The 22,027-nt window shown below is 47.4% G+C and overlaps 1 protein-coding gene across 7 annotated transcripts in view; it reads left to right on the top strand.

Moving 5' to 3' along the window:
• Positions 1–22,027, top strand: part of NAV2 (neuron navigator 2) — a 417,518-nt gene that overhangs the window by 283,268 nt on the left and 112,223 nt on the right. For all 7 annotated transcript variants that reach the window (XM_069740400.1, XM_069740396.1, XM_069740398.1 and 4 more), the window contains exons 4-6: positions 2,134–2,206; positions 6,809–7,076; positions 18,520–18,665. In XM_069740400.1, coding sequence (XP_069596501.1) covers positions 2,134–2,206; positions 6,809–7,076; positions 18,520–18,665 — 487 coding nt within the window. The remainder of the gene's footprint in view (positions 1–2,133; positions 2,207–6,808; positions 7,077–18,519; positions 18,666–22,027) is intronic.

Genomic DNA, 22,027 nt, shown 5'->3' with positions numbered 1-22,027 from the left:
ACACCCAGTATACAGGACAGGAGGAATGGTACTGTGCAGTGTATATACAGAATAATACAGATACTGAGGATTACACCCAGTATACAGGACAGGAGGAGTGGTACTGTGCACTGTACAGTACAGACCAAAAGTTTGGACACACCTCATTTAAAGATTTTCTGTATTTTCATGACTATGAAAATTGTACATTCACACCGAAGGCATCAAAACTATGAATTAACACATGTGGAATTATATACTTAACAAAAAAGTGTGAAACAACTGAAAGTATGTCTTATATTCTAGGTTCTTGAAAGTAGCCACCTTTTGCTTTGATGACTGCTTTGCACACTTTTGGCATTCTCTTGATGAGCTTCAAGAGGTAGTCACCGGGAATGGTTTTCACTTCACAGGTGTGCCCTATCAGGTTTAATAAGTGGGATTTCTTGCCTTATAAATGGGGTTGGGACCATCAGTCGTGTTGTGCAGAAGTCTGGTGGATACACAGCTGATAGTCCTACTAAATAGACTGTTATAATTTGTATTATGGCAAGAAAAAAGCAGCTAAGTAAAGAAAAACGAGTGGCCATCATTACTTTAAGAAATGAAGGTCAGTCAGTCCAAAAAATTGGGAAAACTTCGAAAGTGCAGTGCCAAAAACCATCAAGCGCTACAAAGAAACTTCCTCACATGAGGACTGCCCCAGGAAAGGAAGACCAAGAGTCACCTCTGCTTCTGAGGATAAGTTTATCCGAGTCACCAGCCTCAGAAATCGCAGGTTAACAGCAGCTCAGATTAGAGACCAGGTCAATGTCACACAGAGTTCTAGCAGCAGACACATCTCTACAACAACTGTTAAGAGGAGACTTTGTGCAGCAGGCCTTCATGGTAAAATAGCTGCTAGGAAACCACTGCTAAGGACAGGCAACAAGCAGAAGAGACTTGTTTGGGCTAAAGAACACAAGGAATGGACATTAGACCAGTGGAAATCTGTGCTTTGGTCTGATGAGTCCAAATTTGAGATATTTGGTTCCAACCACTGTGTCTTTGTGCGACGCAGAAAAGGTGAACGGATGGACTCTACATGCCTGGATCCCACCGTGAAGCATGGAGGAGGAGGTGTGATGGTGTGGGGGTGCTTTGCTGGTGACACTGTTGGGGATTTATTCAAAATTGAAGGCATACTGAACCAGCATGGCTACCACAGCATCTTGCAGCGGCATGCTATTCCATCCGGTTTGCGTTTAGTTGGACCATCATTTATTTTTCAACAGGACAATGACCCCAAACACACCTCCAGGCTGTGTAAGGGCTATTTGTCCAAGAAGGAGAGTGATGGGGTGCTACGCCAGATGACCTGGCCTCCACAGTCACCAGACCTGAACCCAATCGAGATGGTTTGGGGTGAGCTGGACCGCAGAGTGAAGGCAAAAGAACCAACAAGTGCTAAGCATCTCTGGGAACTCCTTCAAGATTGTTGGAAGACCATTCCCGGTGACTCCCTCTTGAAGCTCATCAAGAGAATGCCAAGAGTGTGCAAAGCAGTCATCAAAGCAAAAGGTGGCTACTTTGAAGAACCTAGAATATAAGACAAAATTTCAGTTGTTTCACACTTTTTTGTTAAGTATATAATTCCACATGTGTTAATTCATAGTTTTGATGCCTTCAGCGTGAATGTACAATTTTCATAGTCATGAAAATACAGAAAAATCTTTAAATGAGAAGGTGTGTCCAAACTATTGGTCTTTACTGTATACCGGGTAGGAGGAGTGGTGCTGCGCAGTGTATATACCGGGTAGGAGGAGTGGTGCTGCGCAGTGTTATATACCGGGTAGGAGGAGTGGTGCTGCGCAGTGTATATATACCGGGTAGGAGGAGTGGTGCTACGCAGTGTATATATACCGGGTAGGAGGAGTGGTGCAGTGTATATACCGGGTAGGAGGAGTGGTGCAGTGTATATACCGGGTAGGAGGAGTGGTGCTGCGCAGTGTATATATACCGGGTAGGAGGAGTGGTGCTACGCAGTGTTCATGTATACAGGGTACAGATTGATACTGAGCACCTTATTCATCTCTTCATCCTCGCATTCCTCCGTCACTGTGAGTCCAGCTGTCAGATCATGGTGTTTACTCTGTCACTTTGTATTTTCTTTAGATTGAGAACATTGATGCCTGCCTGAGCTTCCTGGCTGCTAAAGGAATTAACATACAAGGCTTGTCATCAGAGGGTGAGTGCACAGGAGGAAATTCTTCTACATGATGTCTGTGTACCTGACACACTGTAACATCGGCCCTTCTCGTGGGACATGTCCCTCATGATGATGATGTTGCTGCTGATGAGCAGTCATACGGTGCTGGGCATTGTAGTGGCTCAGTGCTTTGGGGAAGACCCTGACTTTGCTTTGGGTCACGCACAACACTTCTTTTTTTTTTTTTGCTGAAAAGTTGATGCAACTAGGTGACGATGTAGTCGTAGTAGTAGTGTAAATTATGCTAAAAAGTATAGTTTTCACCAAATTTTGGGTTTTAGGTGCAAATATGTCCTTGTTTGTTGCATCAGCTTTTTTTGAGCTTGACAAGTGTTCAAGTGAGCCTGCGGATTTAGTCTGGACCAGCTGGCCAGGTGATGTCTATGGGGGTCTCTGGACTCTTCCCTGACAGATGCTGAGCACCTTAGTCCTGAGATGTGATTTCCTTCATGCAGCAAGTGCCCACAGGAATATTTTTTGCATTTATTACATCCAATAATAATAATTTGCTGCAGATCTTCTCAAATAAAAGAAAATACCAGAAATCTTAATAGTTACAGCAAAGTCTTACAAACTTGGAAAACATAACATTTTATCAAGTCGAGGTTCGTCATGTCACCCTAAATCCCCCTTCCCCAGAGCGAGATACCTTCCATTCATTAACTCCGGGATTATAGCTGTCACAATGTGGATTGACAAAGCAAATAAAGCCGCCGAGCGACGATTGTCCTTCCCCAAACTCTTAATTTACGGATTTAAGCTTGAGAAGAGAGATGTCACGTTATTTCACCCCCAAGATGAATGTTCCCTTTGTCTCTGCGGCTCCGGAATCCAGAAATAGGTGGTGGATCTGATGTCACACTATTTCTGTGACACAAGTGCGGGGCTGGAAATACAGCGAGAAGTTGTTGTACCAGTTGTACACACAAAAATAAATGTCGGCATGGAGCACGGGCACCGGAAAACTGCAGCCGACCCCGTATCGGGTAACGCGTCCAGGAACTTGTGAAGCGCGATGGATTGTGGGTGGGGTCGCCGGCCTCGTACAGCTGTGAGGGTAGGATTTCTGGGCGATTATTTTTTATAGCTTTTATATACTGTAATAATATTCTTTGTTTCTATACGGCTGACACTTTAAAATCAATACCCTAAAATTGCACCAGGTACCCCTTCCCTCCCTCCCCCCAAAAAAACCAAAAATCTCCCAAGACAACATCATAGCTCTTCTGTCTGTTCTTGAGACAAGCAAACCTCAAAGATCTAAGCGCAAGTGTTTAGTTTTGCTATTCTTTTTTTCAGTTTTTGAGCTATTTTCAAGATCTCTGCTTGATTGCATTGTCTTTATGAAGGATGAACATGTTTCACAGCTGAGGCTTTGCTGCAGTTGCCTCCAGCTGCCACAATATTTTGTTGCTAGAATGCACAAATCTCTCTTCTGTGCTCGTTACAGTGCAGCAACGCAGGCTAAATGTATCCGCTCAGAGTTTATTGGGTAATATAAAACGGACTAGACTGGATACAATTGTAGCAAATCCTCAGCAGTGAGGCAGGGACAGGTTATTGGTAAACAAGAATGTACATATTCACTGACAGCAAGCAGAGGTTTAGAAGGGATGAGGCATTGAATCAGACAACCTAATTGTTGGGGTTTGTAGATTTTCTGGTTGCTACATTGCTCCCATCCTCATAGTATTTACCAGGACCCTTTATTGTACCCGGTGTGGTGTAGTGAAAAGCGGGGCCCCACGTGTGTTCAGGGGGCCGGTTCTACCCTATAAGTTCTTCACAGGAGTGATTACCTTCCCTTGAAGATGTCACTTGTATTTAACTGCAACTCCAGCTGTTGTGAAGCTACAACTCCCACTATTCACCAGTCCATCATGGCATGCTGGGACTTGACTACAGCTGCAGAGCCACAGGAGGCACAAGAGCATCTTAAGGCTCCTGGTGTTAGAGAAAATATATATTTTGGTGTTTTTGTACAGGATTATGGAAGGGGCCATCAAGCCATTGACTTTGTAAAATCTAATGTCCTCGGAAGATTGGACGGCAGATCTTATAGACTTCTTGGGCATCTCTGGGTGATATTGTGTGAATGGAGATGAGAACCCTCATCTGATGGCCTCCACTGGGAGTTGTAGTCTTGTGAATCTGGGAATAATCCAGGGGAAAGGAATATTTCCCTATGTGACTTCTACTTCCAGGGGATGTTAGAGGGTAACTGTTGTATTATAGGGTGGTAGGATGGGTGACGGGATGATGAATCTCTTTTCTCACACCTGTTAATAAGTCATTGTTTGCTTGCGTCTCACCCTCTTGTCTTGTGCCCCGGGTGTCGCCTTTTCAGGCCTCCAGCTCCTCTTTTAACACTTGTAATGTATACCCTTGACGATGCAGGCGGCGCCTCTTTTAGTCTTTTTTTTTTATTATTACTGGCATTGAATGGAGCTGTCTGTGGTCAAGTGTCTCTTGTGACTCCACTTTCCTGCCCCAAGCTGTCTGTCAGACCAAGGTTTCCTTTCTGTAATCTAATGGGGCTAATTTTGCCCCAGGAAGAGATTTTAATCATACTGTGCATAAGTTATTATTATTATTTATTGTTATAGCGCCATTTATTTCATCACGCTTTACATGTCAGGAGGGGGATACATAACAAAACCAAATACAATACAAATACAAGAGTTTAGGATAGATTGGAATGGTGCAAGAGTTTTAAAGGGGAGGCCAATATGCAGGAGGTTGCAATAGTCAAGGCGGGAGATGATGAGGGCATGCACTAGTGTTTTTGCAGAGTCTTGGCTGAGGAATGTGCGGATCCGGGAGACATGTTTGAGTTGGAGTCGGCAGGAAGTAGGAAGAGCTTCGATGTGTGGTTTGAAGGAGAGATCAGAGTCAAAGGTTACCCCAAGGCAGCAACATACTGTTATATAAGCAAAAACAAATCCCTTAAATTAGTCTTCCCATGTCACTTACCTTGGTTTTATACATAAGATATATTATAGAGTTTCTTATATCTTCCTATCAGAGAAATACACTTCTTTCTCCAACTATGAGCCACTTTTTCTCTGTCACTCCTCCCATATTATGAAGATGGGGAACTTCAGTCACAATTAGTGGCTAAAGCATTGTATTAAGTTGCCCATAACCTAGAGCAATGATGTTGCCCCTAATTCTCGTTAAAGTCCCCCTCCTACATAATAAGCAATTACTTAAGGTACCTTCACACTGAACAACATTACAACGATAGCGATCCATGATGTTGCAGCGTCCTGGCTAGCGATATCGTTGTGTTTGACACGCAGCAGCGATCAGGATCCTGCTGTGACATCGCTGGTCGAAGCTAGAAGGCCAGAACTATATTTCGTCACTGGATCACCCGCTGACATCGCTGAATCGGCGTGTGTGACGCCGATCCAGCGATGTGTTCACTGGTAACCAGGGTAAACATCGGGTTACTAAGCACAGGGCCGCGCTTAGTAACCCGATGTTTACCCTGGTTACCATTGTAAATGTGTAAAAAAAAAAAACACATACTCACATTCCGGTGTCTGTCACGTCCCCCGGCGTCCGCTTCCCTGCACTCCTCCTGCATCCTGTGTCAGCGCCGGCCGGCCGTAAAGCAGAGCACAGCGGTGACGTCACCGCTCTGCTTTACGGCCGGCGCTTAGTAACCCGATGTTTACCCTGGTTACCCGGGGACTTCGGTATCGTTGGTCGCTGGAGAGCTGTCTGTGTGACAGCTCTCCAGCGACCACACAAGGACTTTCCAACGATCACGGCCAGTGTGACGGTACCTTTAATCATCTCCCAAATTGGAGCATAAATAAGTGGTGCAAATAAATCCAAAACAGTCTAATATCCTACAGGCAGAGTCGTCTCCCCACTTACCAGTCCTCGCCTCTCTCGGATGTCCCTTTAATTGCATGTACGATCGTTGCTTGATTTTTCAGCTGTTCCACCCGTGGATCCAATAGAATCATCCGAACAGTTTTGCAATGGAAACGCTGCTCCCCTTAATGATTTAGAGACGATCTGCAAAGAGGAGTGGACGAAAAATTCCTCCTGACATGTGCGCAATCCTCATCAACTACAAAAAACGTCTGACTGCTGTGCTTGCCAACAAGGGTTTTGCCACCAAGTATAAAGTCTTGTTTGCCAGATAGATCAAATACTTATTTCTAACTGCAAAATGCAAATACATTTATATAATTTATACAATGTTATTTTCTGGATTTTATCTTTGATATTCTATCTCTTAATGTTAAAATTAACCTACCCTTAAAATTATAGACTGTTCGTGTCTTTGTCAGTGGGCAAGCTTACAAAATCAGCAAGGGGTCAAATACTTATTTCCCCCACTGTACACGTCATACACATGCCCATAGTCACCCGTAGGTGCTGAGTATAGGACATGGCACGAGTACGTAGATCCGCAGACAGTGTGAGACGTAGCAGTCCTGTATATGGAGAATGAAGAGATACCGAGTAGTAGGAGCAAGATGATTGGAGTGGCGCAGTATCAGGAATACTCGCTGTAATGAGCCTCCACTGACTATTCTGTACCTTTTTATGTTTTTACAGAGATCAGGAATGGAAATTTAAAAGCCATCCTCGGCCTGTTCTTCAGCCTGTCGCGTTTCAAGCAACAACAGCAGCAATCCCAGAAACAGAGTTATCACCAGCCGGCTCCAGCACTCCAACATTCAGGAACGCCAAACCAGTGCCAGCAGCCATATCATCCTTCCAGCACCCCCCATGCCCAGCCCTATTCACCCGCTCCAGTCCAGTGCCAACAACCGCAGCAACCTCCGCAGTCACAGAGTAAAGCACAAGGAGAGATGCACTCCAGGTACCCGGCACAATTGCTGCAATGTATTTATGTGGCCTCATGTCATTACACAGAGCCAACTTCTCTGTAGACACCTCACCCCGGTGTATAGCACCATGTGGGCAGAAGGAGACCCCTCCTCAGGAGTATGGCACCATGTGGGCAGAAGGAGACGCCTCCTCAGGAGTATGGCACCATGTGGGCAGAAGGAGACCCCTCCTCAGGTGCCTAGCACCATGTGGGCAGAAGGAGACCCCTCCTCAGGTGCCTAGCACCATGTGGGCAGAAGGAGACCCCTCCTCAGGTGCCTAGCACCATGTGGGCAGAAGGAGACCCCTCCTCAGGTGCCTAGCACCATGTGGGCAGAAGGAGACCCCTCCTCAGGTGCCTAGCACCATGTGGGCAGAAGGAGACCCCTCCTCAGGTGCCTAGCACCATGTGGGCAGAAGGAGACCCCTCCTCAGGTGCCTAGCACCATGTGGGCAGAAGGAGACCCCTCCTCAGGTGCCTAGCACCATGTGGGCAGAAGGAGACCCTTCCTCAGGTGCCTAGCACCATGTGGGCAGAAGGAGACCCCTCCTCAGGTGCCTAGCACCATGTGGGCAGAAGGAGACCCCTCCTCAGGTGCCTAGCACCATGTGGGCAGAAGGAGACCCCTCCTCAGGTGCCTAGCACCATGTGGGCAGAAGGAGACCCCTCCTCAGGTGCCTAGCACCATGTGGGCAGAAGGAGACCCCTCCTCAGGTGCCTAGCACCATGTGGGCAGAAGGAGACCCCTCCTCAGGTGCCTAGCACCATGTGGGCAGAAGGAGACCCCTCCTCAGGTGCCTAGCACCATGTGGGCAGAAGGAGACCCCTCCGCAGGTGCCTAGCACCATGTGGGCAGAAGGAGACCCCTCCTCAGGTGCCTAGCACCATGTGGGCAGAAGGAGACCCCTCCTCAGGTGCCTAGCACCATGTGGGCAGAAGGAGACCCTTCCTCAGGTGCCTAGCACCATGTGGGCAGAAGGAGACCCCTCCTCAGGTGCCTAGCACCATGTGGGCAGAAGGAGACCCCTCCTCAGGTGCCTAGCACCATGTGGGCAGAAGGAGACCCCTCCTCAGGTGCCTAGCACCATGTGGGCAGAAGGAGACCCCTCCTCAGGTGCCTAGCACCATGTGGGCAGAAGGAGACCCCTCCTCAGGTGCCTAGCACCATGTGGGCAGAAGGAGACCCCTCCTCAGGTGCCTAGCACCATGTGGGCAGAAGGAGACCCCTCCTCAGGTGCCTAGCACCATGTGGGCAGAAGGAGACCCCTCCTCAGGTGCCTAGCACCATGTGGGCAGAAGGAGACCCCTCCTCAGGTGCCTAGCACCATGTGGGCAGAAGGAGACCCCTCCTCAGGTGCCTAGCACCATGTGGGCAGAAGGAGACCCCTCCTCAGGTGCCTAGCACCATGTGGGCAGAAGGAGACCCCTCCTCAGGTGCCTAGCACCATGTGGGCAGAAGGAGACCCCTCCTCAGGTGCCTAGCACCATGTGGGCAGAAGGAGACCCCTCCTCAGGTGCCTAGCACCATGTGGGCAGAAGGAGACCCCTCCTCAGGTGCCTAGCACCATGTGGGCAGAAGGAGACCCCTCCTCAGGTGCCTAGCACCATGTGGGCAGAAGGAGACCCCTCCTCAGGTGCCTAGCACCATGTGGGCAGAAGGAGACCCCTCCTCAGGTGCCTAGCACCATGTGGGCAGAAGGAGACCCCTCCTCAGGTGCCTAGCACCATGTGGGCAGAAGGAGACCCCTCCTCAGGTGCCTAGCACCATGTGGGCAGAAGGAGACCCCTCCTCAGGTGCCTAGCACCATGTGGGCAGAAGGAGACCCCTCCTCAGGTGCCTAGCACCATGTGGGCAGAAGGAGACCCCTCCTCAGGTGCCTAGCACCATGTGGGCAGAAGGAGACCCCTCCTCAGGTGCCTAGCACCATGTGGGCAGAAGGAGACCCCTCCTCAGGTGCCTAGCACCATGTGGGCAGAAGGAGACCCCTCCTCAGGTGCCTAGCACCATGTGGGCAGAAGGAGACCCCTCCTCAGGTGCCTAGCACCATGTGGGCAGAAGGAGACCCCTCCTCAGGTGCCTAGCACCATGTGGGCAGAAGGAGACCCCTCCTCAGGTGCCTAGCACCATGTGGGCAGAAGGAGACCCCTCCTCAGGTGCCTAGCACCATGTGGGCAGAAGGAGACCCCTCCTCAGGTGCCTAGCACCATGTGGGCAGAAGGAGACCCCTCCTCAGGTGCCTAGCACCATGTGGGCAGAAGGAGACCCCTCCTCAGGTGCCTAGCACCATGTGGGCAGAAGGAGACCCCTCCTCAGGTGCCTAGCACCATGTGGGCAGAAGGAGACCCCTCCTCAGGTGCCTAGCACCATGTGGGCAGAAGGAGACCCCTCCTCAGGTGCCTAGCACCATGTGGGCAGAAGGAGACCCCTCCTCAGGTGCCTAGCACCATGTGGGCAGAAGGAGACCCCTCCTCAGGTGCCTAGCACCATGTGGGCAGAAGGAGACCCCTCCTCAGGTGCCTAGCACCATGTGGGCAGAAGGAGACCCCTCCTCAGGTGCCTAGCACCATGTGGGCAGAAGGAGACCCCTCCTCAGGTGCCTAGCACCATGTGGGCAGAAGGAGACCCCTCCTCAGGTGCCTAGCACCATGTGGGCAGAAGGAGACCCCTCCTCAGGTGCCTAGCACCATGTGGGCAGAAGGAGACCCCTCCTCAGGTGCCTAGCACCATGTGGGCAGAAGGAGACCCCTCCTCAGGTGCCTAGCACCATGTGGGCAGAAGGAGACCCCTCCTCAGGTGCCTAGCACCATGTGGGCAGAAGGAGACCCCTCCTCAGGTGCCTAGCACCATGTGGGCAGAAGGAGACCCCTCCTCAGGTGCCTAGCACCATGTGGGCAGAAGGAGACCCCTCCTCAGGTGCCTAGCACCATGTGGGCAGAAGGAGACCCCTCCTCAGGTGCCTAGCACCATGTGGGCAGAAGGAGACCCCTCCTCAGGTGCCTAGCACCATGTGGGCAGAAGGAGACCCTTCCTCAGGTGCCTAGCACCATGTGGGCAGAAGGAGACCCCTCCTCAGGTGCCTAGCACCATGTGGGCAGAAGGAGACCCCTCCTCAGGTGCCTAGCACCATGTGGGCAGAAGGAGACCCCTCCTCAGGTGCCTAGCACCATGTGGGCAGAAGGAGACCCCTCCTCAGGTGCCTAGCACCATGTGGGCAGAAGGAGACCCCTCCTCAGGTGCCTAGCACCATGTGGGCAGAAGGAGACCCCTCCTCAGGTGCCTAGCACCATGTGGGCAGAAGGAGACCCCTCCTCAGGTGCCTAGCACCATGTGGGCAGAAGGAGACCCCTCCTCAGGTGCCTAGCACCTTGTGGGCAGAAGGAGACCCCTCCTCAGGTGCCTAGCACCATGTGGGCAGAAGGAGACCCCTCCTCAGGTGCCTAGCACCATGTGGGCAGAAGGAGACCCCTCCTCAGGTGCCTAGCACCATGTGGGCAGAAGGAGACCCCTCCTCAGGTGCCTAGCACCATGTGGGCAGAAGGAGACCCCTCCTCAGGTGCCTAGCACCATGTGGGCAGAAGGAGACCCCTCCTCAGGTGCCTAGCACCATGTGGGCAGAAGGAGACCCCTCCTCAGGTGCCTAGCACCATGTGGGCAGAAGGAGACCCCTCCTCAGGTGCCTAGCACCATGTGGGCAGAAGGAGACCCCTCCTCAGGTGCCTAGCACCATGTGGGCAGAAGGAGACCCCTCCTCAGGTGCCTAGCACCATGTGGGCAGAAGGAGACCCCTCCTCAGGTGCCTAGCACCATGTGGGCAGAAGGAGACCCCTCCTCATGTGTATTATATTACCTGGTCAGATAGAGACCCTTCCTCAGAGACCACCCGAGCTGATATAGATCCCTCCTCAGGTGTATTATACCACTCGATCAGATAGAGACCCCTCCTCAGGTGTATTTTACTACCCAGGCAGATAGCGACCCCTCCTCAGGTGTATTTTACTACCCAGGCAGATAGCGACCCCTCCTCAGGTATGTTATACCTCCTGGGGTGTTATAGACCCCTCCTTGGGTGTATTATACTGTCCGGGCAGATAGATATAATGTACCTCCTTACGTCTATTATCGTACTCTGGTACCTCAGGTGTATTATACCACCCGTAGTAAAAAGGAAACAGTCGCACTCAAGCAATGTAATGCTTTGCAAAATTAGTGTTTATTTACAAGTCTAGGTAATACCACAGCAGAATCAAAAAAAAATTTTTGTGTTAAGATAAGGTAACGTTTCAACCCTACCAGGGCCTTTGTCAAAACCTCACGGAATAGTGTATAAGCTCAGCGTATGGTTCTAAGGTGACACCACAAGGAACACAGGACATGCTCTGCTCTCACCGGGCAGATAGACCACCCGGGCAGATAGACCCCTCCTCAGGTGTATTATACCACCCTAGCTGATAGAGACCCCATCTCAGTTATATGCCATATATAGACCCCTCATATTCAGATACATCAGGGTCTGTAGACATTCTGAGTATCTCTCTAATAACCTACATTTTTCCATTTTCTCAGATTGTTAGCGTGAAGTTGATCCCTATATTAGAGCATACCTTGGATGGTGTCATTACACAAACCTTACATTAGCTATAAATTGCAGCCGACCCCGCTGACTTCCACCCCGGCAGGTTCTCGTGACATCATGTAGAATAAGGCCCTTTGTAGCAGTGAAATATAGTGCAATTAGCTGATTAGCCCGAGGAAAATCCTCTGTGTAACACAAAACCTCTTCTTTTTAAGTTTTTCAATGGAAAAATCTTGTGCAAACATTAAATCGGGGTGGGGGACACAAATACATCCTTATCAGCTTCTGAAGGAATGGAGGGTCTTAGGGGAGCCGACCTCGGAGATGTTTAGAGACGACTATGACTTCTAATAACTGCATATTATGAAGATGAGGGATTTCAGCCACAATTAGTGGCTAAAGCATTGCATTATGTTGCCCATAACCTAGAGCAATGACGTGGCTTCTAATTCTTGTTAAAGTCCCCCTCTAACATAATATGCAATTATTAATCATCTCCCATATTGGAGCATAAATAAGTGGTGCAAATAAATCCACAAAAGTCTGTAATATCCTACAGGCAGTGGCGTCTCCCCACCGACCAGTCCTCACCTCTCCCACTGATGTCCCTATTATTGATTTTTTTCAGCTGTTCCACCTGTGGATCCGTGCATCCATTAGAGTCATCTGTACGGGTTTGCAATGAAAACACTGCTCCCCTGTAAAATCAGAGGAGGGAAGGATGAACCGTAGTGGCTTTCCGGCTTGTGCAGACGACTGTATTTTTGTTCAGAGTGTGATCTGACAAGACATTGGATCACACTCAGACCAAAATTATTCTACTAGATTGTGGCACGATTCTAACGCATCGGGTATTCTAGAATATGCATGTCCCCGTGGACAATGATGATTCCAGAATTCGCGTCAGACTGTGCCCGTCGCTGATTGGTCGAGGCAACCTTTATGACATCATCGTCGCCATGGCAACCATTATGACATCTACGTCGATACTGTGCCCGTCGCTGAATCAGAAACGTGAGATGTCTACGTCCTTTATGACATCATCGTCGCTGTGCCCGTGCCTCGACCAATCAGAGACGCGGGATTCTAACGCATCGGGTATTCTAGAATATGCATGTCCCCGTAGTATATGGACAATGATGATTCCAGAATTCGCAGCAGACTGTGCCCGTCGCTGATTGGTCGAGGCAACCTTTGATGTTATAATGGTTGCCATGGTGATGATGATGTCATAAAGGTTGCCATGGTGATGATGATGGCATAATGGTTGCCATGGTGATAATGATGTCATAATGGTTGCCATAGTGATGATGATGTCATAATGGTTGCGATGGTGATGTCATAATGGTTGCCATGGCGATGATGTCATAATGGTTGCCATGGTGATGATGATGTCATAATGGTTGCCATGGCGATGATGATCTCACAATGGTTGCCATGGTGCTGATGATGTCATAATGGTTGCCATGGCGACGATGATGTCATAACGGTTGCCATGGTGATGATGATGCCATAATGGTTGCCATGGTGACGATGGCCTCGACCAATCAGAGACACGGGATTTCCAGGACAGACAGACAGACAGACGGAAAAACCCTTAGGCAATTATATATATAGATGGGGCCGTGCAGTTATCCGATTTTTCCTCTGGCCCAAGCTGTCTGAGGAAAAAATCTCAGCATGCACAATTTGATCGCACTCCGCCAAGCAAGTCAATGGGCCCATTAAAAAAAATGGATCACACTGGAATGATATCTGCGTGCAGTCTCATTTCTACAGACTGACACAATGGAGAAGATGGAGATATTTTTTTCTCAATCTTCTCCACAGAGAGAGAATCGGATCACACTCTGACTACACCGCTGACTACACCTCTGACTACACTGATCAAAGTGTAATCAGAGTATGGTGAGAGTCTGATCAGTGTAATCAGATGTTTAATCAGAGGTTTAATCATAGTGAAATCACAGTGTAATCAGAGGCATAATCAAAGTGTGGCTAGAGTATAATCAGTGTAATCAGAGTGTGATCAGAGGTTTGGTCTGAGCATAATGCGAGTGTGATCACACTCTGTGATGCGAGTGTGATCACACTCTGTGATCAGAGTGTGATCAAAGTATGATCACACTCTGATCACACTCTGATCGTACTCTGATCACACTCTGATTAAACATCTGATTACACTCTAATTACACTGATCACACTCTATTCATACTCTGATTACACCTTGATCACACTCGCATTACACTCTAATCAAACCTCTGATCACATGTTGATCACACTCTGATTACACTTGGATCACACTCTGATTAAACCTCTGATGAAACTCAGCACACTCCGATTACACTTCGTTTACACTCCGATTACATTCAGATCACACTCTGATTATACTGATCACACTTTGATTTAAACTCTGATTATACTGATCTCACTTTGATTTAAACTCTGATTAAACTGATCACACTTTGATTTAAACTCTGATTACACTGATCACACTCTGATCACAAACTTATCACTCTCTGATTATCTTCTGATCACACTCAGCACACTCTGATTATATTGATTTAACCTCTGATTACACTCATCACACTGATCACACTCTGATTATACTGATCACACTTTGATTTAAACTCTGATTACACCTCTTATTACACTGATCATACTCCGATCACACACTGATCACACTCTGATCACACTCTGATTAGGCTCTGATCACACTCGGCACACTCTGATTATGCTCTGATTACACTGATCACACTTTGATTTAAACTCTGATTACACCTCTGATTACACTGATCACACTCTGATTATGCTCTGATTACACTCGTCACACTTAGATTACACTCTGATTACACTGATCACACGCTGATTAACCTCTGATTACACTATGCTGACACTCTGATTATGTAATCACACTTTGATAATTTAATGGACCTGATTTTCTCAGATGGTGTGACCCATGCCATCCATTGTATCAGTACACATTTTGTCCAAATGGCTCGCTTATCAATCCTGCGGTGTGTGAACGTGACCTAATAGTCCATTGCTAAGACTTAGGGTACCGTCACACAGTGGCATTTTGATCGCTACGACGGCACGATCCGTGACGCTCCAGCATCATAAAAATATCGCTCCAGCGTCGTAGACTGCTGTCACACTTTGCAATGTACAACGCTGGAGCGATAATTTCATGACGTATGTGCGATGTAGAAGCCGTTGGTTACTATGCGCACATCGTATACAATATCGTGCACACCTTTGTTACACCATGCGATCATGCCGCCACAGCGGGACATTAGACGATGAAAGAAAGTTTCAAACGATCTGCTACGACGTACGATTCTCAGCGGGGTCCCTGATCGCAGGAGCGTGTCAGACACTGCGAGATCATAACTATATCGCTGGAACGTCACGAATCGTGCCGTCGTAGCGATCAAAATGCCACTGTGTGACGGTACCCTTAGAATCCAGTTTATCTATAAGATTGATCCCACCTAAGGTTAGAGTTCTCTTTTATACCCTGACTCTGATTCTGCCAATTTATCCCACTGTACAGTTCTTCTTCCAGAGACCCCCCAGGTGAAATCAAGTTTCTGCGCTTCTCCATTGGGCAGAGGAAATGCTCCCGGTAGGGTGCCCCCCACATCCCGAATGTTTGCCGCTGTACTGCAGTCCTCCTACCACACTAATGCGATAGTGATGCAGATAACACACACTAACTGCCTGGCCGAGTGTCCCATAACCTTGCCGTGCACTGAACTCACCTTTGTGGGATTTTTTTTTTGCCTTTTTAAACACCTAAACTAAACAGTAACCTGTGAAGTAAGTGACAGATCTAACGATGACTGTGGGAGTAACGTGCATATCTGTAACATGTATCTCCCCTATTTAGCAGAGTGGAGCAGACAATTTGCAGGATCTGGTTCCTGCGGCCACGGCCAAAGCTTCTACCTGGCACCTCTTTTAATTAGTGATCCCTGCAACATAGGTCATGACATAGACATTATGTCACAAGGGTGGTGTAATAATCAGAAGAGACCCCCTGGATGTAGGCAGGTAGTAGAAAGGTTACAGAGGATTGTTGTGGCTGCAGAACCAGGGTTTTGCAAATCTTCTTGCTCCGCTCTATTGTTTAGCCAGGTATCTGCCGCAGATTCCAATTTGACAGCAGCATCTGACGTCACATTTACAATGTTAGTCCTCTCTCTTTTTTACAGTGTCCTGTAATCAGGACTTGATCAGAACAGGCGTTCAGGTTCTGTTTCTTGATAAAATGTCTCCATTCACTGCCAGAAAGCAGAGTTTTTGATAATGATGATATGAAAAACTGGATATGTTGGAAGGTCATAGAACTTATCTTTAGATTCAGCATTAATATGAGGGCTGTTCCCACAGCTGACATTGATCTGATAACCTCAGGGGAATGGATAAATATCAAATTACTAGTGGTCTGACTGCGTGGACCCTTATCGATCACTAGAACAGAGGACCCCCAAACAAAAATTCCTCTTGCTTGCTCGACCTCCACTCCATTGAAACTCGTCTTCGCTGCTGATGTGCATTGAGGATGAACAGGTGGTTTGGGACCCCTGCTAGAGATGTGAGGGTCTTAGCAGTAGGACCCCCAGAGATCGAAACATTTATCACCTATCCAGTTAAATGGTCTGTATATAGATGAGGGATTGTATGTCTGCATGAGGCTCTGTCATGAGGATTCTTCACTCAGATTCACAGGGATCTGACTCTGATCCCTGGCGCAAAGCATCATGGTCCGGTGGTTATCCGTAATGCTGATGGTTTCCATTTATTCTAGGATTAAGCATGCTGGTTTGTTGTAGGGCCGGTTGTCAGACCTTTGTATGCATATGTATTGACGGTTCACCGTATTTGAAACAAGGTAAGGTAGTGATCCCAGGGGCAGGGAGTGTTCTGAATTCATAACTCATCCCATTCAAGAACAATGGAATGGCTGATAACAGGGAGCAGTAGATGTACTTCCAAGTGGATTATCCCTTTAATTAATATGCCATTGCCGTTGGTGTTCTTGGTCATCACTTTTCTGGATAATAAAGCATAAAATCTCCTGGCTGTGCAGATTAAAGTCCGTTCGCCCTATTTTACAACCTCCTTAAGAAGCAGATGTTTATCCCGAGCCTTTACTTTTACTGTCACATGCAAAAAAAGAAAGAAAAAAAAACTCAGATTTTTTTCAGTTTTAGTCCCTTTGGGCAAAATGCAACAAAGACAAATCATTGTTTAAGTGTGAGATGTCTGATCATCAAACGCGCCGCGCAGAGCTCGTCACGTCAGCGAGAACATGCAGATTGACATGTGCAGGGCTGCGGCTGGATGATATGACAGCCGTGTCCTCGGGGGAATGAGGAATACCGATACACAATCTAAGACCTGTACTGTATGTAGCACCAACATATTCTGCAGCCCTGTACACAGGCTATAATCATTCACAATGGTCCTTGCCCTGAGAGCTCACACTTTAATCCTGTAGGAAGATTATAGACTATGGTAGGAAAATGGAGAATCCAGAAGAATCTACATGAGCGGAGAACATACAAACCAGGACCCTAGTAGGATGAAAAATAGAAAAGCGAGTGCGAAAACCACTGTTACTCAGCCTTCCCAACGCCTGAGCTGCAGAAACTTGGGGGGAACTTGGGGAGAACATACAATCCCCTTGCAGATATTGTCCTTGATGGGATTTGAACCCAGGACCCCAGCGCTGAAAAGCAATATTTCTAACCATTGAGCCTCCGTGCTATTTTCAGTTAACTTCAGTTAACTAGTTGCACAAAGTGTCAGTCTGCAGTCTTCACTTCCTGCATTCATTTTCTAAAACCCTGATATGCCATTCTCCAAGCTGTGGATTATTCTTTTCTGGGAGTGTCTCTCCCAGTAATATAGGCTGGATAGAATGTGAGGTCTTTGTGTATCCAGAGTACTGCTGTCAGCACAGCTTCTATCCTGCAATTTCCTCTTCACCTGCGATACTTTTTTTCTATCGTTAGAAGCAAAGGAGCTAATAGAAAACAAATTCTGTGCAAAGGTGTGCATGGCCTGTCTGTTTTGGATCCCTGCCAAAAATAATGATTAAAACCTCCTGAATAGATGGCGAAGATCAGCAGAAAGTCCCATGTACAGTATATTAGTAGCGGAGCTGTGATTTCAGCTGTTGGTTGAGCCATGGGGGAGGAATCTCCTCTTACTTCGGTTGGAGGATGATGGGGCTCTCGTCCTTCATTGTGCAAGTTTTTATTTCTTTTGTCAGTAAAGGAGAACATTGTGTTGCACCTACCTTCTACAGAGCTGAGGGTTTGTTACAATTGTATTCAGTCTAGACAACCCTCTGTCAGGTATATACATCAGCAGCACACATCTTTTGTGTCCTTGTTGTTTGCTACAGTGTATCAGCACAGGTAAATGTATCAGTCCACTATAAGAAATATTCAGACAGGCCACTTCCATTCTCTGGCAGCAAGCAGAGATCTTGAAAGCAGCTCAGAACTGATGCAGAGAATGTGTTGTAAGGTTGGAAAATTGAATTATTCATTGATGAAACGTTGTTAATCTGAAAGCTGTTTCAAGGTCTATGGGCAGCATTAACCCCTGATCCGCTCCGTACCTGTATAATCCCATTTCCCAGGCTCCTGCCCGTCTGGTGTCTCCTCTTGCAGTGAGGTCCATGAACCGTTTTATGTCTAATTGGTGACTTTATATTTTTTAGATAAAGTTTCCCTCTTGACACGATCACCCACTGCGAGGGGACGTGTGTTTCAGGCTGCTGATTATTCAACCTTCTTTTCCTCCTTCTGATGTTTTTATTCTTTTTTTTTTTATCTTTTAAGGCTCCCAGGTCCCAGCAACAGGACGTCGGCTGCAGGCAGCGAGGCCAAAACCCGGGGGCCGGTCGGTGGGAACAGGCGCAGTCAAAGTTTTAATAACTACGACAAAGCCAAACCAGTGAATCCTCCTGCGGCTGTGACTGAGAAAGGTACGTGATGGAGACAGGGGGGCTGTCGCTTCAATGTGCCAGGTGCATAAAATTTATTTGCACCATTTTGGTCTGTGCTTTACGTGTATAAATCTTTCAAGGGTATGTTCACACAAAGTTTCTTTTTTTTTGTAGCTTTCAAAGTGGATCCGCTCCAAAAATCCACACAAAAACTTTTGTGAACGTACCCCAATTGTCCGGAATGGGAACCGGCTAATGCTGTGACTGTTATACATAGACCTCTTCCTCCTGCAGTAAGAGGCAGGAAGCTTTGCATGATTGGGCAGATTTACCTTTCTGGAAAAGCTCTAATGGCAGACATATTGGTTGGCATCTAACTTTTTCTTTCTTAATATCATAAACTTTATTGGTTCCAGAGTAAGAAGATACATTGACAACAGTCATTCGAATAATTGCAATCATTAACCAATAGTAAAAGATTTGGTCAATATTCCAAGCTGGGCACCATACATTTAAGGTTATCAAGTATCCACTTGGTAGGTGATAACTTTCTAATTGGTGGTGACTCAAACCAATCATCAGATTGGGGAACTTTATAAAATGGATTGGTAGGGTGGACGCCGGGCGGCTGCTCCATTCTGTGAGGCTGCTGGGAAAAAAAAGCTGAGTTCAGCACTTGTCAGCCCCATACAAATTACACAGCTGTCGCCTGAACGAATGCTGCTCGTCTGACAGTTATTCTCCCACGCAGGAAAGCTCAGCCCAAGCGCTGCACTGCATAAGTGCTCGTGTGTTTTTCTACAGCACTTCCCGAGTGCTCGTGTGTTTTTTCTACAGCACTTCCCGAGTGCTCGTGTGTTCTTCTATGGCACTTGCCGAGTGCTCCTGTGTTCTTCTATGGCACTTGCCGAGTGCTCCTGTGTTTTTATTTCACTTCCTGAGTGCTCCTCTGTTCTTCTATGGCACTTCCCAAGTGCTCCTCTGTTCTTCTACGGCCCTTCCCGAATGCTCCTCTATTCTTTTATTTCACTTCCCGAGTGCTCGTGTGTTTTTTCTACAGCACTTCCCGAGTGCTCGTGTGTTCTTCTATGGCACTTGCCGAGTGCTCCTGTGTTCTTCTATGGCACTTGCCGAGTGCTCCTGTGTTTTTATTTCACTTCCTGAGTGCTCCTCTGTTCTTCTATGGCACTTCCCGAGTGCTCCTGTGTTCTTCTATGGCACTTCCCGAATGCTCCTCTATTCTTTTATTTCACTTCCTGAGTGCTCCTGTGTTCTTCTATGGCACTTCCCGAGTGCTCCTCTGTTCTTCTATGGTACTTGCCAAGTGCTTCTGTGTTCTTCTATAGCACAGCCCGAGTGCTTCTGTGTTCTTCTATGGCACTTCCCGAGTGCTCCTGTGTTCTTCTATGGCACTTCCCGAGTGCTCCTGTGTTCTTCTATGGCACTTCCCGAGTGCTCCTCTATTCTTTTATTTCACTTCCTGAGTGCTCCTGTGTTCTTCTTTGGCACTTCCCGAATGCTCCTCTATTCTTTTATTTCACTTCCTGAGTGCTCCTGTGTTCTTCTATGGCACTTCCAGAGTGCTCCTCTGTTCTTCTATGGTACTTGCCAAGTGCTTCTGTGTTCTTCTATGGCACAGCCCGAGTGCTTCTGTGTTCTTCTATGGCACTTCCCGAGTGCTCCTGTGTTCTTCTATGGTACTTCCCCTGTGCTCCTCTGTTCTTCTATGGCACTTCCCGAGTGCTCCTCTGTTCTTTTATTTCACTTCCTGAGTGCTCCTGTGTTCTTCTGTGGCACTGCCCGAGTGCGCCCGTGTTCTTGTATGGCACTGCCAAAGTGCTCCTTTTGTTCTTCTATAGCTCTGCCCAAGTGCGCCCGTGTTCTTGTATGACACTGCCCGAGTGCGCCCGTGTTCTTGTATGGCACTGTTCTTGTATGACACTGCCCGAGTGCTCCTTTGTTCTTCTATGGCTCTGCCAGAGTGCGCCAGTGTTCTTGTTTGGCACTGCCCGAGTGCGCCCGTTTTCTTGTATGGCACTGCCCAAGTGCTCCTCTGTTCTTCTATGGCTCTTCCCTAGCAGTGCTGTGTTTTTCTATGGCTTTGCCTTTTTATGTGAGAGACTCTAGTGGCAGCGGCTTATCTTCCCACACAGAAAGATCAGCCGATTAAATTGGTGTGCTCAGCTATCGTTTATCTAATGTGTATTGGGTGCTTATATTCTCTTTTATCGTTGGCCGGTTTATTTTTAGGCACATCAGGGAATGAGGACATGTCAAAGCTTGTGGCCTTATCAGGCATTGAAGTTGTGACATGTTCGTCTATAATCTTATTGTGTACATCATCAGTCGCAGCACAATCCTTTACCGTAATACGCACGCACTGAAATCCTGTGTGCACAGTACACAACACGTCTTGCCTGTTATCCATCTGTATTGGTATCTATGGAGGAAGGACTGACGGCCAGCGGCTGCTCACACCCTTCCTCTTGGGTATCTTGTGATTTCGGCATTGTGCTTGTAACTAGTTCTCAAAGGTTTTAGGCCGGGGCGACTCAGCACTGTGTATTGGAAGACATAAAGATGGCAATGGTTGTAAGTCCCATGTAACTTTGCCTTCATAGACTGTGGTGCACACTATCTGCGACCTGTTCAATTCAAGAAATTGCATTGCAGCACAATTGTGCGACTTCTCTGGGATTTGAGTCCACGTGTGCAGCCCTAGCCTTACATAGGACTGCAGGCCTCATATATGTGCATTCCTAAGTGTCATTTCACTAGTGCACCCTCCCACTATTTTGCTTCCTATCCAGCATTTATTTTTGGCTCGATGTGTGAATTAATGGTAACCTGTAGCTGCAAAATAAAGAATGTCAATTTTTATGTATTTTTTTTATTTTTATTTTCATTCTTTTCTATAAAAGTGCAAGTAATTCACAATAGATGCCTCAATTTTTTTTTTGCAAATACCAGCCAGGATGGTTTTTAGGCCCCTTCAGGCTATGTGCACACGGTCAGGTTTTTTCGCATTTTTTAACGCTAAAAACGCTATAAAAACTCATTAAAAACGCATACATTATGCATTCTATCATTTAGAATGCATTCTGCATGTTTTGTGCACATGGATGCGTCTTTTTCCGCGAAAAAAACGCATTGCGGTAAAAAAATGAGCCTGTTCATTATTTTGGCTGATTTTCTGCGTTTTTCCCGCAATTCTATGCATTTGGGGAAAAAAAACGCACAAAATAACGCAAAAACAACACGCATGCGGATTTCTGGCAGAAATGTCTGGTTTTTGTACGGAAAATTTCTGCAAGAAATCCTGCCGTGTGCACATACCCTCGGGGGGTGGTGGGGGGGGGCATTTGATCTATGCTCTGGGAGTTTTTCAGGTGCATTCAGTG

Source organism: Ranitomeya imitator, chromosome 9 (assembly GCF_032444005.1).
Source record: "Ranitomeya imitator isolate aRanImi1 chromosome 9, aRanImi1.pri, whole genome shotgun sequence".
NCBI lineage: Eukaryota > Metazoa > Chordata > Amphibia > Anura > Dendrobatidae > Ranitomeya > Ranitomeya imitator.
This window is presented reverse-complemented; position numbering and strand designations above follow the sequence as displayed.